This window comes from Zootoca vivipara, chromosome 13 (assembly GCF_963506605.1).
Source record: "Zootoca vivipara chromosome 13, rZooViv1.1, whole genome shotgun sequence".
Classification (NCBI taxonomy): Eukaryota; Metazoa; Chordata; class Lepidosauria; order Squamata; family Lacertidae; genus Zootoca; species Zootoca vivipara.
Window position 1 is genome coordinate 24,025,522 of NC_083288.1, and position 15,508 is coordinate 24,041,029.

The 15,508-nt window shown below is 45.8% G+C and overlaps 1 protein-coding gene across 1 annotated transcript; it reads left to right on the forward strand.

The window, feature by feature from the left end:
* The first annotated feature begins 3,791 nt into the window (after window positions 1-3,791).
* On the forward strand, window positions 3,792-15,304 carry LOC118094247 (keratin, type I cytoskeletal 15). Its single transcript, XM_035134437.2, has 8 exons — window positions 3,792-4,422; window positions 7,610-7,692; window positions 7,982-8,138; window positions 8,842-9,003; window positions 9,516-9,641; window positions 10,108-10,328; window positions 12,698-12,720; window positions 14,930-15,304. The coding sequence occupies exons 1-8, from the start codon at window positions 3,868-3,870 to the stop codon at window positions 15,049-15,051; spliced, it is 1,449 nt and encodes a 482-aa protein (XP_034990328.1). The 5' UTR covers window positions 3,792-3,867; the 3' UTR covers window positions 15,052-15,304.
* Window positions 15,305-15,508: the final 204 nt, after the last annotated feature.

A 15,508-nucleotide genomic window follows, 5' to 3' on the forward strand; every position in this document is an offset into this window, starting at 1 on the left:
TCCGTCAGAGACATAGTGATCTACAGGAGCACAGGAAGCAGCTTTATACAGCACAGACAACTGCTCCATCTAGCTCAGTGTTGCTGACTCTGACTGACAGCAGCTTTTCAGGACTTCGGGTTGGAATCCTTCCCAACCTTACTCAAAGACATTGGGGATTGAACTGGGGGGTGGAGAGATTTGCGAGCAAACCAGGTGATCTACCACTGATCAATGACCCTTCTCTAAATCTAGAGCACGGGGCTCTTAATCTCATGCTTGCCCTATGCTGGGTAAAAAGATTCCTGCATTGCAGGGGGTTGGACTAGATGACTCTTGGGGTCACTTCCAACTCTACAGTTCTACGATTCTATGAAATCTGAGCCTCTAGAAGCAGAGTGTTTTCAGACATTTGCCCACCACCCAATCAATTTGCCCACCACCTACCACCCTTCCCTCCGCTGCTCTGAAGTGCGTCTCATTTCAAGGTGGGCTGGCAAAACACACACACACACACACACACACACACACCACCCAACCATCATTTTCCATGCACACTGGATAACAATCAGCTTGAGTTTAGTTTTTAATCACAGTCACATTACATGAGCTTTCTGGGGTGGGGGCGGAATTTCCACAATTAGCAAGGGTTTGTCGAAACTTGCTCGTTAAAATACCGAATCCTTCGTGATATATAGATCTGGCAAGATGCTAGCGACTATCAATCATTTCCCTGGCATGTCTGCTGATACATCATGGCCGGAAGCCAAGCGCCTTCTGAGACATGTTTTCCAAACCTGGAGGTTCAGCATCTTGTTCCAGAGACATTTGGAGCCGCTTTTTCTTCAGCACCGAGAAAGCAGTGCCAGCCAGTGCAGATTCTTAAGGTGTGGGTCAACAGGAGCGTCTCGGCAGAAGTTTCGACTCCCAGGATGCAAACAGACGTTCCATCTTTTCTTATTGGGCTGGGACTGCAGCTGCCCATTCAAGGGTTTCAGACTGAGCAACCATTTGTGGCAAGAGATTTTGCCCTGTCAGCAAGCACAACCTTTGACTAATATGAAAACTCCCTCATTTTTGTCACCCATTCTCAAATACAATAGGCTTTTCTTTTTATTACTCAGGATACAACCCTTTTGCAATGAGAGAACACTTGAATTTTTTTTTAAAACAAACAAACAAACACCAAGGCTCAAGGCACACCTGCACACCCAAATTTCAATAATCCCAAAAGTGGGCAACTGGTTGTGAGAACCAGGGTGATGTTAGATGGTTAGACTGAAAAGGCCTGGGTTCCAATCCTCCCCTGGCCATGGAGTCCACTAGGTGACCTTGGGTCAGTCACTAACTCTCAGCCTCACAGGGGTTCCCTTGAGATGAAATTGTGGGGTTGGGAGAGATGATGTACGAGTGCCTCAAGAGCCTTGGAGGAAAGGTGGGATACAAATGTTGTAAAATAAATGGGCAAATAAATCATTCGGATATGAAGCAACAATACTCTGCACATGCTTAAAGTTGCTTTTTAATTGCTCTTTGAAAGGTGATGTTTCAGCTCTATCACATGCATGTTTACTCTGAGATAGGGATGGGCAAACAGTCAATTTCAACTTCTTGAAGTTTCTCATTTTTTCCAGTCTTTATTTCACCACATTCCCACATCAGTTTGGAGGGGGCAGGAATTCAAAGTTTTTTGTACTCAATTTTGTCTGGTTCAATTTACCCTAATAAAATGCACGTCTGTAAGTTATTTTCACAAATATATGCATTTTTATGCACAATTTATCTTGCAAGTGCATTTTTGTAAAAGGGTAAGGAACACTGGGGCACATACAGGGTGATTCCAGCTGGTTGCTGTTTTTGGGTGGGATCTAAGCACATTCCAGAAAATTCAAGTTCCACAATTAAAGTTGGTTTGGTGTTCTTGAGCAACCCCACTCACTTCCCAAGCAGACTTTGCAATAAGGAAAGTGATGGGAAAACACAGTGGAAATTGTGACAATCGCATGATGCAATGTGAAATAATCTCCCTGAAAGCAGAATGATTTTTCAATAAACAGCCAACTAACCACACCACAAGCTTTTCACAAACAAATCAGGATGAATAGGTCGTCTGGAAGTGACCTCCATTGTGGATCTTCTCTTAAAAAAAAATCTGTCCCTTCAAGTATTCAGTGCCTTTTAAAATGTGCCCCCTATCATTTCCCATTTGCAATTTTCATCTGTCTCGGGCAAAATGTTAGAATTTGCTTGTCAAATCATGAAGGAGGAAGAGGCAAGCAAACTAATTCAGGGCAAACTATCTGCTTGGAGCTTCTCAGACACAAGATTAAAGGTATAGGTAAAGGTACCCCTGACCGTTAGGTCCAGTCGCGGACGACTCTGGGGTTGCGCGCTCATCTCGCTTCTCAGACACAAGATTACCTAGAAGGAAATGGATGGCACTGAGAAATGATGGGCTCCTGCACCACCCCTAGTCATTACCATGGGACATCCCTGGAAGACTATGTTTTGCATTTCCAGAGCAGAGGGTGTTGTTTCCAAAGTCCTGTGTCCAGATCTCGGCACCACAGTTTATGAAGGAGGTTGACAAGCTGGAATGTGTGCAGAGGAGGGCAACCAAGATAATGAAAGCTCTGGAAACCAAGGTTTATGAGGAAAGGTTGAAGTTTAGCCTTGAAAAGGGGAGACTGAAAGGAGAGATGATGGCCATCTTCAAATATCTCAAGGGCTGTCATGTAGAAGAGGGAACAAGCTTGTTTTCTCCTGCTCTGGAGGGTAGGACATGAACCAATGGCTTAAAGTTGCAAGAAAGGAGATTCCAAGTAAACATCAGGAAGAACTTTGTCACATTAAGAGCTAAATAAAAAAAATTCCTTCAGTAGCACCTTAAAGACCAACTAAGTTTTTATTTTGGTATGAGCTTTCATGTGCATGCACACTTCTTCAGATACACTGAAACAGAAGAGCCAGACCCTTATGTATATTCAGAGGGTGGTGGGGGTGGGTGGGAATGGGTGATGGGCTGATAGGAGTGGTAAACCTGTTGATGGCTGTTAACGACTGCTGATGACTGCAATAGGTGGGGGAAAAGCAAGGGCTGAGGCGCTAAAGAAAGCTTGATCATGCATTAAGAGCTGTTTAACAATGGAACGGTCAGGTCTCCCTTGGGAGGTGGTGGACTCTCCTTCCTTGGAGGTTTTTAAGCAGAGCTTGGATGATTATCTGCCATGGATGCTTCAGCTGAGATTCCTGCATTGCAGGGGGTTGGGGTCCCTTGGGGTCCCTTCCAACTCTATGATTCCACAATCCTGACAGCAATTAAGACGGGAAGGGGCGAGGAAGCAAAGTAAATGAATTGCTTGTTAAACATTCTGGGGAAGGAAAAGGGGGTTAAGTGAAAGGCATTCCTGAACGAAGAAGCTGTGTGCGTCTGTGTACTTTTATCCTTGATTATAATGAATTAATCCCGAGATGAGATGAGGCTAGGCTTGGCTGCAGACAGGGTTGCCCCCCCCCCCCCTTGGTTCAATGTATAAAAAAGAAGGGAAATGTGATCTGCACACTTGGCACTGGCTAAAAATAACAGTGATGCACCCGGAATGAAATCTCCTTTGTTTAACTGGGTTTTTAAGAAGCCGCCACACACGGGGGGGGGGGGCGGCATCCCACCAAGGGACAAGTGGCTGCATTTCAAAGAGAGCACATCTACTTCACGGAGCCTCACCTTTGAGGGTGTGGTTTCAGCAGGGTGTTTTCTGCTGTGGGACAGAACACACCCCGTGAGGAGTATAAAAGGGAGCCGGCTGACACTGCCAAGGCCAGCTTTTTCCATGCTCAGCCAAGCCGAGTAACAGTCTCACAGCTGAACTTCCATTCATTGTTGCCACGATGTCTTTCTATCAGAGCTCCTCTTCCTCCTATGGTGGTGGCCTGGGCTCTGGCCGCATCTCCTCTGGCCGCTTTGGATCGTCCAGCATGCATGGTGGAGGTGGCGGCCGTGTGTCTTCCTCCTCCGTTAGGCTTGTCTCTTCCGGGGTAGGAGGTGGTTATGGATGTGGGGTAGGGGGAGGCTTAGGAGGCGGCTATGGCACTTCCTTGGTTTCTGGTGGTGGTCTTGGCTACGGCGGTGGCTTTGGTGCTGGAGGAGGTTATGGAAGTTGCTTTGGTGCTGGAGGTGGAGGAGGCGGCGGCTATGGCTTTGGGGACTTTTTGGCTGGGGGTGCCGGAGGTGGCGATGGAGGCCTCCTGACTGGGAACGAGAAGGTTACCATGCAGAATCTGAACGACCGCCTGGCAAACTACTTGGACAAGGTGCGTGCTCTGGAGGAAGCCAACACAGAGCTGGAGGTGAAGATCCGAGAGTGGCACCTGAAGCAGGCTCCCACCAGCCCATCCAGGGACTACAGCCACTATTTCAAGATCATCGAGGACATCCGTGACAAGGTACGGTCATTCACAGAATTATAGAATTGTTGAGTTGGAAGGGAACCTGAGGGCCCTCTAGTTTAACCCCTTGCAGTGCAGGAATCTCAGCTGAAGCATCCATGGCAGAGGGCCACCCAACCTCTACTTAATAAAAGCCTCCAAGGGAGGAGAGCCCACAGCCTCCCAAAGAGGATATGCCAGTGATGCCAGAGGTGGCTTTCTGAAGCTTCCGTCTTCTGATACTTTGTTGCTGTAGAAAATGGCAAATTTAATCACGATGTATCAGATATCATCATCATTCCTATGATGCTTTCGGCCCATCTTTTTGCAGGAATCTATGGTACAATTCCTGATTTGGATTGTGGAAGCAATTGTTTTTATTATGCTAAATCAATAATAACAACAACAACTGATGAATGTAACTTTTTTTTATAAAAAAAATGAAGTTAAGGGACATCACAAAAAATAGCAAGACATGATTAAAAGTGTTTAGGACCAAGCCCAGACTAATTCAATTAGGCTGTTTGTGAGACAGAAAAGCAAACAGCGACTAGTAATTCACTCTGATGTGCATAGCTTTGCTCCAATAAACTACTGAAGTTTCTAACTTTGGTATTGAACCGGAAGATAAGTCATGCAGAAAACTTCACCAGCTTAATTTCTGCCTATGAGGCTAACGTTAAAAGGACGGGAGTAGAGGCTGTTATCATATCCGCAAATCTATTCAATGAATTTACTGTTGTAATTTGAGATTTACCCATCTCAGGGCGTTTCATGCCATGCCTTGGGTTGCCTTAAGCCCTCATACCTTCAAGCCATTATCTTTGATCCTGAAAAGCGCAGAGGGTGGTTGCAGTTACTTAGCAATGAAGGCAAGGAACTGCGTACAAGTTCCAAGGCAGTCGGTCACTGCCCCACAAAATCCGAGGCACTGGGTTATAGAAATGTATGGCTGTTTGGTGCATGTTTGGGTGCAGCCCGATGCCTTATTGCTAAGTGACAAACCAATCACTTAATGAATGGCTCCCACTGAGAAGCGGAATACTCTGAATACTCTGCCACATTTGCTCTGTGATGTCTCACTCACACATGCAAGTAAACATGGGATGTTGCAGTCATCCACAGATCAGCATGCACAAGTGAGTGACTCACCCTAAATTTTCTAGTGTGTGCCCATCATTGCATTAAACTCCTTGGAGCTAATAAACTAATAACTTGCTTGCATTCACTTCACTAAACTAAAGGAATGGCCCATGATGGGAAAATCAGGGGGCTCTATGGGAACTTGTGGGGGCTGAGATGTTGCTGGGCTCCAGCTTCCATCAACCCCAGTCAGCATGGTCAGGGATGGTAGAAGCTATAATTCAAGAGCAGGAGGTTTGTACGAGGTGAGCTATCCCTGCTTTAGGATATCATAGGAAGGAAAGTCTCCCTTCTGCTGCTCACTTTTGTCCAGATGTTGTGGGACTCCATTCTCCATCACACCCAGCCGGCATGGCCCAATGGAAGCAGCAACTGAAGGCCAACATTCAATTCAAACATGCCCCAGACTAGAAACCTTCCCACACCTATATCAAATACTGGTGCTCGTCTTGACTGTGTCATCCCCCACTTCTTCTTGCTGAGAAATGGTTTCTCTGCTGTCCTCCATCATTTTCCTATGAAACTCCGTTAAGACCAATACAACCCTCTCCAATATTAGAAGAGGGCAGGGCACATTGCTATTCAAAGCTTCACTGTACACTCATTTCTTATTCCTCCCTCATTCATCCTCACCAACAATCCTGTGGAGCAGATCGTTTTGTTTCCTTTTAGACTTGGATGAGCTAAGATTAATACACGGAGGGCATCAAACCCAGCAAAACAGACATTGTCCCACTGAAGTCAGTGGAACTTAATTGCACATTAAATGCCCAGCCTGGGAGCAGCTAATGTGGTGCGCTCCAGATGTTGTGGTCTCCTTCCATCAGCTACAGCCACCATGTCAAATGGTCATGGGTGGTGAAAGTTATAATCTACAACATCTGGAGTTCCTATTGATTTCAAGGGGCACAGAAAACTTTTGTTAGATCTTGAAGTCCACACTGGCTTGAGCAGACTCTGAACTCAGTTCTTCCAGGTCCAGGTCCAATGGACCAGATCCATTGGATCACAGCCATAATTAACTTTGCATTTATGAAAGATGTGGCAGTGTACCTTTTAGCGCAATATATAAATCCATTTTTTGAAGAAAGTTTGCATTTCATACGACTACATTTCAGGAGGAACAGCTTCTAAACGCTGCTCTTGCATCATTTAAAGAAGAATTCCATGTCATCCTAGAGTATTTCAAAGAGTCCTTGGGGAGTCATTACCCCCCATGCTAGAAGCTAGAATCCTATTCTAAGGGCTGCACATTCTCCATGCCCTTAGATATATGGCTGGAAGTCATAATAATTTTATTTTTAATGAAATATTAAGAAGTCTGCCAATCAATTATACTGCATTATAGATTAACTGCACCTAAACTTATTCAGTCAAGCGCTCATCTGTACAGGAATGGGTCTGTTACTTTAATTTGGATGGCTCATCTTCTACCTAAATACATAAAACCACCCTTGGATGTTTGCCAAGAAAATGATGGCAGACAACTGTTTGGGTTGAACATCCTTTATTGCAAAGGTTGGGACAGAGCCTCAGTTGGGTCCCACACTATAATTCCATGAGGGAAAAAAAACATAATGTAGAACAAAAGAAGGAACAGATCATGCCATGCCAGATGTGAGGATGCTAAGACTTGCCAGGAAAGAAATTAGGTTAACTAGTTTCTCCTCAGAAAAATCCTAGGCTGCTGAAGAAGTTTCAAATTGAATTAATTTCAAATTTATTCATCTAGAACAACCTTCCCCAAGCTGGTGATCTCCAGATGCGGTTCGACTCCAACTCCCATCATGCTTGACTATTGGCCAAGCTGACCGGGCTGATGGAAGTTGGAGTCCAACAACATCTGAAGGGCACCATGTTGAGCAGGGTCAGTCTATAATATCTACTATCCTCTAGATGCATATTCACAATCACTAATGTTGAGCTCTAGAGATCACCCACGAAATAAGTAATGTTTTGTTCCTGACAATTCTCCACTTGAACAACCACTGCATCCTCAGATAATGAAAAATGTTTGCTAGCATTCATGGGCACTCCTCTCTTCTCTGTCCCTTTGGTATAGATCCATCATGCCACAGTTGACAATTCAAGGATTGTCTTGGAGATTGACAATGCTAGGCTGGCTGCTGATGACTTCAGACTGAAGTAAGTTTCTTCCCTATTTTGTTTTTCCACTGTTCAAGGTCTCTCACTGGGGGAATGGAAGTGAGAGAGGAATAAAGGAAAAAGGAAAGGAAGTGGGGGACAGAAAGTTTGCTGGAGGGTGTATTTAAAATATCAGCTGAAAGGAAACCAGAAGGGAAGGGAGGGAGGGAAACATCAAGAAATATATCTCAAGAAATACAGGTGGCAGACTTTATTGGAGAATGTTTATTTACAAGGTATTTCATCACCCATTGCTGACTTTTTTCTTTTTCTTTTTCAAAACTGGCAGATATGAGAATGAGCTGCACCTCCGCCAGAGCGTTGAGGCTGACATCAATGGTCTGCGCAGAGTCCTGGATGAGCTGACTCTGTCCAAATCTGACCTGGAGATGCAGATCGAAGGGTTGAAGGAAGATCTGGCTTACCTCAACAAGAACCACGAGGAGGTGAGTGAAGGAAAAAGAAAGGGGGCAGGGAAACTTCAGCCAACTTTACAATTCAGTTTGGGGGCATCCATTAAGAGGTGTTGGGTCTGCCTTTCGATGTGAGCATCGTACACAAAAGTTGCATGAATTACATAAAACAATAATAGAAGTTCATAAACAGGAGCCCGCAAGTGGCAAAGCAGGGGCTCACCAACGAGAACCCCCTCCCCCAAAAAATTTTTTATGAAACTTACCATATGAGCTGACCATTCATGACAAAGCTACTGGCAAGACAGCACAGAATGCCTCTTTCAAAATGGTGCCAGAATGCATCTTGGGGTGCAGCATCAATGTCGTGGATCAGAGGGAGGGGTTGTGACAAGCTTACAATCCCTCGCCCACCTTCTCTCTTGCACACATGGCAGGCTACTCCTTCCCTAGAAACCTCCTTACCTGAGTGGCAAATTCAAAGGGCTACAATTACTTTCCCCCCTTCAGGAAGCAAGAAAGCCAGGCCTTCCTGACCAATAGAAACAATGGTTGGGTACCAAGTTTAGCAGAAATGTGTGCAGACCTGTTGCATGTTGCCATTTGCCTTTGATCGCATGAAGGCCATTCTACACAGCAAGGCTTCCAAGTACATCACGACTTATTGCAGAATGTTGAAAGGTGGCAACACTGGGGGAATCCTCACCTTTGTCCTCTCCATTCTTGCTCTACCAAGCTAATGAAAGAGTACAACTCTCAACTGACGGGAACTGTCAACGTCGAGATGGATGCCGCGCCTGGAATTGACCTCACCAAAGCTTTGACCGAGATGAGAGAGCAGTATGAACAACTGGCGGACAAGAATCGCAGAGATGCGGAAGCTTGGTTCTTCTCCAAGGTAGGGTCTTCTCTCCTAGGGACTGGGGTCGCTTTACCAAAAGCATATTGCCTAGTTTAACATATCACTTTAAGGGTCTTGAGTCCCTCCAAAGAATCTTAGGAATCATAGTTTAAAAAAGGACTCTGCTAAAAACCCTTCTGAGAGTTGGTTTCCAGGGCCCCCCTCTTTAAAAAAAAAGAGGAGAATGTGTATTAACACAGTTCCACTCTGCAGACGCAGATGTTGCTGAACTACCACTCCCATAATCTCTGACCATTGGCCATGTTGTCTGGGGGGTGATGGGAGTTGGAGTCCATCAACATTTAGAGGGCCACTGGTTCCTCATCCCTACTATACATCCTTAACTGGGAGGAAGTCCCATTCAACACAGTGTGACATTCACAAGATTGCACTGCCAGTCTGCAGTGCGCGTATGCTCTGAGTGGTGTATGTATTACTTATAGCATGATTTCTTTTCTTTTCATTGTAAAGATTTCCAGCATGAAACTTTTTCACCCTCCTTCTTTCAGACTGACGAACTGAACCGCGAAGTCGCCACCCATACAGAGCAGTTACAGAGCGGCAAGAGCGAGGTTTCGGAACTGAGGCGCACGATACAGAGCCTGGAGATTGAGTTGCAGTCGCAGCTTAGCATGGTATGTGGCAACTTCCTTGAATGAAGTTGATTGACAGATAAAGGGCCTACGAATTGCCACGCTGGGCGTAAGGTTACCAGATATTTTTTTTCAATGAATCTGGGGACACTTTCAACTTCAATGGATTTTGTATGGGGACTGATTTGCAAATCCGGGGACTGGGAAACGGGGACGTCTGGTAACCTTACAGCTGGGGTCACTCCAATGGCATAGCTAGTTGGCATATTTTGCCTATCCAACATGGGCAACCAGACGTCTTAATGGCACAGACATTCCCAACGGAAGTAGGTAGTGAGAGCCACTCTCACCATTACTTCCTACAAGTATCAGTAATCGCCAATGCTCAAACTCTCATGAGATCTAGAAACACTGACAGATACAGAGCTGGTCATCGGCATTCTGACAGATGTTTGCGGTTTGCAGTGTTTGTAGATTTCTGGATCCTCTTCTTTTTCTCCCTCACTAGAAAGCTGGCTTGGAAACCAGCTTGGCAGAGACAGAAGGACGGTATTGCGCTCAGCTGGCCCACATCCAGAACCTGATCTCTGGTGTGGAAGAGCAGCTGGCCGAGTTGAGGAACGACATGGAGCGCCAGAACCAAGAATACAAGATGCTCATGGACATCAAGACACGGTTGGAACAGGAGATCGCCACCTACCGCAACCTGCTGGAGGGCCAGGACTCCAAGTACGTAACTGGGCAATCAGAATGAGCCACCAAAGGGGAGGGTTCTCCCAAGAGCTTCATCATATGTGATGTTTTTAGGTGTGCATCTAAAACAGTGTTTAAGGTTTCCCCCCCATACAAATGTAAAGCATGATATGAGAAAGAAATGCTTGAAAACAAGTGCATCTTATAGATGTTCTCTTAGAGAGCCAGTGGCGACTTTTGGTGTATCCAGTTAGTGACAAACCAGATTTCTTTTTACCATGGAACGCATTAAAAATGGCCCTGATTTTATTGGCCCACCTCTTAGAAACACCAATGCTGAGATTGATGTCAATTTCATTTTTAGAATGGGAAGAGGTGTGCAAATTCTAGGTCATTCCTAAGACCAGGCATAGGCAACCTTGGCTCTCCAGATGTTTTGGAACTACAACTCCCATGATCCCTGACCACTAGCCCTGCTAGCTAGGAATCATGGGAGTTGTAGTTCCAAAACATCTGGAGAGCCAAGGTTGCCTATGCCTGCCTAAGACATAGAAAAATGGCATGCCTGCTATTCTGACCTGTTTTCTGTTTCTGCTGCTTACTCCATGGACAGCGGGGCCCGTCTCCATGCCTGTTATTCTAAATGTGCAGGTTGCCTATTTCTATCAATAGAAAGCAATATTAGAAGTGACACCCATTGCATCATAAGTACTCAAGAACAGCCCTGGTGGAGCAGGCAAATGGCCCATCTAATCCAGCAACTTGTTTGCACTGTGGCCAACCAGATGCCTGTGGGAAGCCTGCGAGCAAGACCCAAGCATAAGAACACTCTCCTCTCCTGTGGCTTCCAGCAAGTGATTTTCAGAAGCATGCCAGTCTCCAACCATGGAGGCAGACCACAGGCATCTTGGATAGTAGCTGTCAATAGCCCTCTCCTCTGTGAATTTGTCTATTGCTCTATCACTTTTCTGTCCAATAATTTCAGTGGGAGAGTGTCCAGCTTTGTCTGACTTTAGATCTAAGATTTTACTTTGGGGATATGATGCCCCGTGATATCCCAGCAATGAGAGTGGGTATTTTCAACTCTTCCTGTCCTGATGCCCCTGCTGTGACCTTACTGATGTCTTCTTTCCCAAGGAATAGTTTCATAATTTGGGGAAGGACAGCATTGTGCATTACAATTCATTTTGTATTCTCTGTTAACTACCCACATTATAATAAACTCATTATTCCATGGGGTCAGCAATCCCAATGGCCAGCCATATCAGAAGGTGCTCTACTATATCTCAAAGCATCTTTTGTCCTGCTGTTTCTGACACATCTGGGGACAGAGATTGCCCAGGACAACTACTATTGCTCCTGTTGTTGTTTAGTCGTTTAGTCGTGTCCGACTCTTCGTGACCCCATGGACCATAGCACGCCAGGCACTCCTGTCTTGCACTGCCTCCCGTAGTTTGGTCAAACTCATGTTCGTAGCTTCGAGAACACTGTCCAACCATCTTGTCCTCTGTCGTCCCCTTCTCCTAGTGCCCTCAATCTTTCCCAACATCAGGGTCTTTTCCAAGGATTCTTCTCTTCTCATGAGGTGGCCAAAGTATTGGAGCCTCAGCTTCACGATCTGTCCTTCCAGGGAGCACTCAGGGCTGATTTCCTTAAGAATGGATAGGTTTGATCTTCTTGCAGTCCATGGGACTCTCAAGAGTCTCCTCCAGCACCATAATTCAAAAGCATCAATTCTTTGGTGATCAACCTTCTTTATGGTCCAGCTCTCACTTCCATACATCACTACTGGGAAAACCATAGCTTTAACTATACGGACCTTTGTCGGCAAGGTGATGTCTCTGCTTTTTAAGATGCTGTCTAGGTTTGTCATTGCTTTTCTCCCAAGAAGCAGGCGTCTTTTAATTTCGTGACTGCTGTCACCATCTGCAGTGATCAAGGAGCCCAAGAAAGTAAAATCTCTCACTGCCTCCATTTCTTCCCCTTCTATTTGCCAGGAGGTGATGGGACTAGTGGCCATGATCTTGGTTTTTTTGATGTTGAGCTTCAGACCATATTTTGCGCTCTCCTCTTTCACCCTCATTAAAAGGTTCTTTAATTCCTCCTCGCTTTCTGCCATCAAGGTTGTGTCATCTGCATATCTGAGGTTGTTGATATTTCTTCCGGCAATCTTAATTCCTGCTTGGGATTCATCTAGTCCAGCCTTTCGCATGATGAATTCTGCATATAAGTTAAATAAGCAGGGAGACAATATACAACCTTGTCGTACTCCTTTCCCAATTTTGAACCACTCAGTTGTTCCATATCTATTGTTGCTGGACTACTATTGCTCCTAATCATGTTGCTGGACTACTATTGCTCCTAATCATCTACTAATTGCCCTTTCTTTTCCTCCTTCTTTACAGGATGACAGGATGGTCAAAGGAAGGTAAGGATTCCCACTGCCATATAAAATATATTTGTGAAGTGAGCCCGGGTGGGTTCTTTTGCTGCAAAAGATGACTAGAATAGAATAGAATAGAATAATTTATTGGCCAAGTATCAACCATACTTGGAATTTTGCTTCGACACCATTGCAATGTAAAGAAAAAACGTACCTCATACAAACACTATTCCCCTCACAATACAACAGCACAGTGAGAAGACCCCATACCACCAACTGACCTTCTGTCTTACAATGCTGGCCTTTGTTTCTGGAAGGATAATGATACTACACGCCCCAGGGGGGAGCTGCAGAACCATAGTCAGATATGTACATTGTATGTAGAAGGTCACAGGTTCAAATGTTCAGCCTCCATCATCTTCAGTTAAAGCAGGAGCAGTCAAAATAGTCCCCTCAAGATGTTGTTGGACTACAACTCCCATCAGCCCTAGCCTATGGTCAGGGATGGTGGGAGTTGTAGTCCAGCAACATCTGAAGGGTGCCATGTTGTCTACCCTTGAGTGAAAGGATCTCAAGATTTGGGGTGGGAAATATCTCTGGCTGAGATAGTGGAGGATTTCTTATCAGTCCATGTGAGCAGCATTGGTTTGGTCTAAGGCAGAGGTGAGGAACCAGTGACCCTCCAGATGTTGCTGGACTACAACTCCCACCATCCTTTGCCATCGACCCTCCTGGTTGAGGCAGACGTGTGCTGAAGTCCAACAACCTTTGGAGAGCCACAGTTTCCCCACCCCAGTCCTGGAGCAAACTGCACAACATGTTAAGCATGGATGCTGCTATTGAATATGTATGTCAGGACACTGACATGCACGGGGAATGGGGACTTAATTTTACACCCCAGTTCTGCAGTCACAGCAAAAATTGCCTTCCACCCAAGCTGCATTTTGCCTTAGAAGGAAATCTTGCACTGGCATGATATGCAGTTTGTCTCAAATTTGTAAGGCTTCTTCTAGCTTGTTTCTCCAAAAAGCTTCTCTATACCTACCGTAGAGGCCTTTCAAGCACACAGATGCACATCATTTCCCCTTAAAACTTTGTTAGGCACTTGCAACTGGGTAAAACCCTGTGTTTCTTGAGATTGTGAGTTCCAGGTTACACAAGCAAAAAAACAGCAGTCTGTACTCCTTCACCCACCCGTTCTCTCATTCCCTAGCTACACTGTCAGTCATTCGTATTATTCTAACAGGGATGGGGAATCTGTGGCCCTCTGAGCATCATTGAACTCCAATTCCCATCATTCCCGATCATTGGTCATGCTGGCCGGGACTGAAGGGAGTTGGAGTCCAACAACATCTGGAAGGCACAAGGTTGAGGAAGGCTGGTATACACAATGTTGGGGAAAATCTGAAAAAAGATCTGGGAGGTCATCTAAACCACATTTACACTCTACATTTAAAGCACTGTGACACCACTTTAACACACCGTGGCTCCCGACCCCAAGAATTCTGGGAGCTGTAGTTTGTTAAGGGTTCTGAGAGTCATTAGGAGATTCCTGATTCCCCTCACAGTGTCACCATTTGCAGAGTAGTTTCACAACCAGTCTCTCCTGACAGGGGTCCAAACATTTCCTCCTGGTTTGAGGATTTTGGGGGTGTGGGGGATATAAGAAAAACCTGCAATCCTGTATATACTTACCTGGGAGTTAGTCCTATTGAACTTAGTGGGCTTTATTTCCAAGTAGACATGCATAGGGTAGACATACCTGCCAAGTTCCGGCCTGAGAAATAAGGGACTGGACCGGAAGTAGCAGACTGGAAGTAGCGCTGCCGCCATTTTAGAACTGGGCGTAGCATGCTCAGAAGAGACTTTTGATGCTGCTCTGCCCTGTTCCAAAATGGCCACCGCACCAGAAGTCGTGCTGCAGCCATTTTGGAACTGGGCAAAGCAGCATCAAAAGTCGCTTCTGAGCATGCTCCGCCCAGTTCCAAAATGGCCACCGCGCCAGAATAAACCGGGGAAAAACAAAAAAAATCCGTTTTTTCAGCTGGGGACAGCTGGAAAAACGGGGGTTTCCCGGGGAATACGGGAGACTTGGCAGCTATGAGAGTAGACAATCAGAGAAGGGGGATTACTGTCTGACTTAAAATGGTCACCATGGCACGCTGTTTGTGGAATTAGAAACCAGTGAGGATCTGAGGTTGTATGAAACTCAGGAGTCTCACAATGCCTTTCTTTAATACATTCTTCCTCTCAGGATCTCATGGTGGAGGTAGCACCAGCATCAGCTACCACAGCGGCAGCGGTGGTGGCAGCGGCAGCAGCTTTGGCAGCAGCACCACCGTCACAACCAGCAAAAAGCACTCCGGCAACTTCTGAATCTCCTGAGGAACGACAATCCGGTTCCGAAAGCTGTGCTCACCTATGGGGAGAAACCTTCCCGCAGGACGCCCACAGCTCACCGCGAGAAACGCATGCACCCCTCCCCGCTTTACCCAAGTGTGCCTCGGCTTGGCCACTTTCTTAACGGCACCCCCTCACCAGCTTTGCCTTCATCGTCATCCTCACGACAGATGCACGTTTTTGTAACGCTCTCAATAAAGAGATAGCCTCAAGCTCTTTTTGCAAATAATCACGTGTCGGGTTGTTTATTGGTAGCTCCATGAACCAACTGGGTTTTGTCATTTGGGCCAGCCACCTTTGTCGGAGAGGCTTCTACAAGCAGCAGCAAACTGACATCATTCTCCCCCCCCCCCCAAAAAAAGTTACTTATTCTTATTGCATTTATATCCCACCTTTTCCTCCAAGGAAATCATGGTGGCGTACCTGGTTCTCC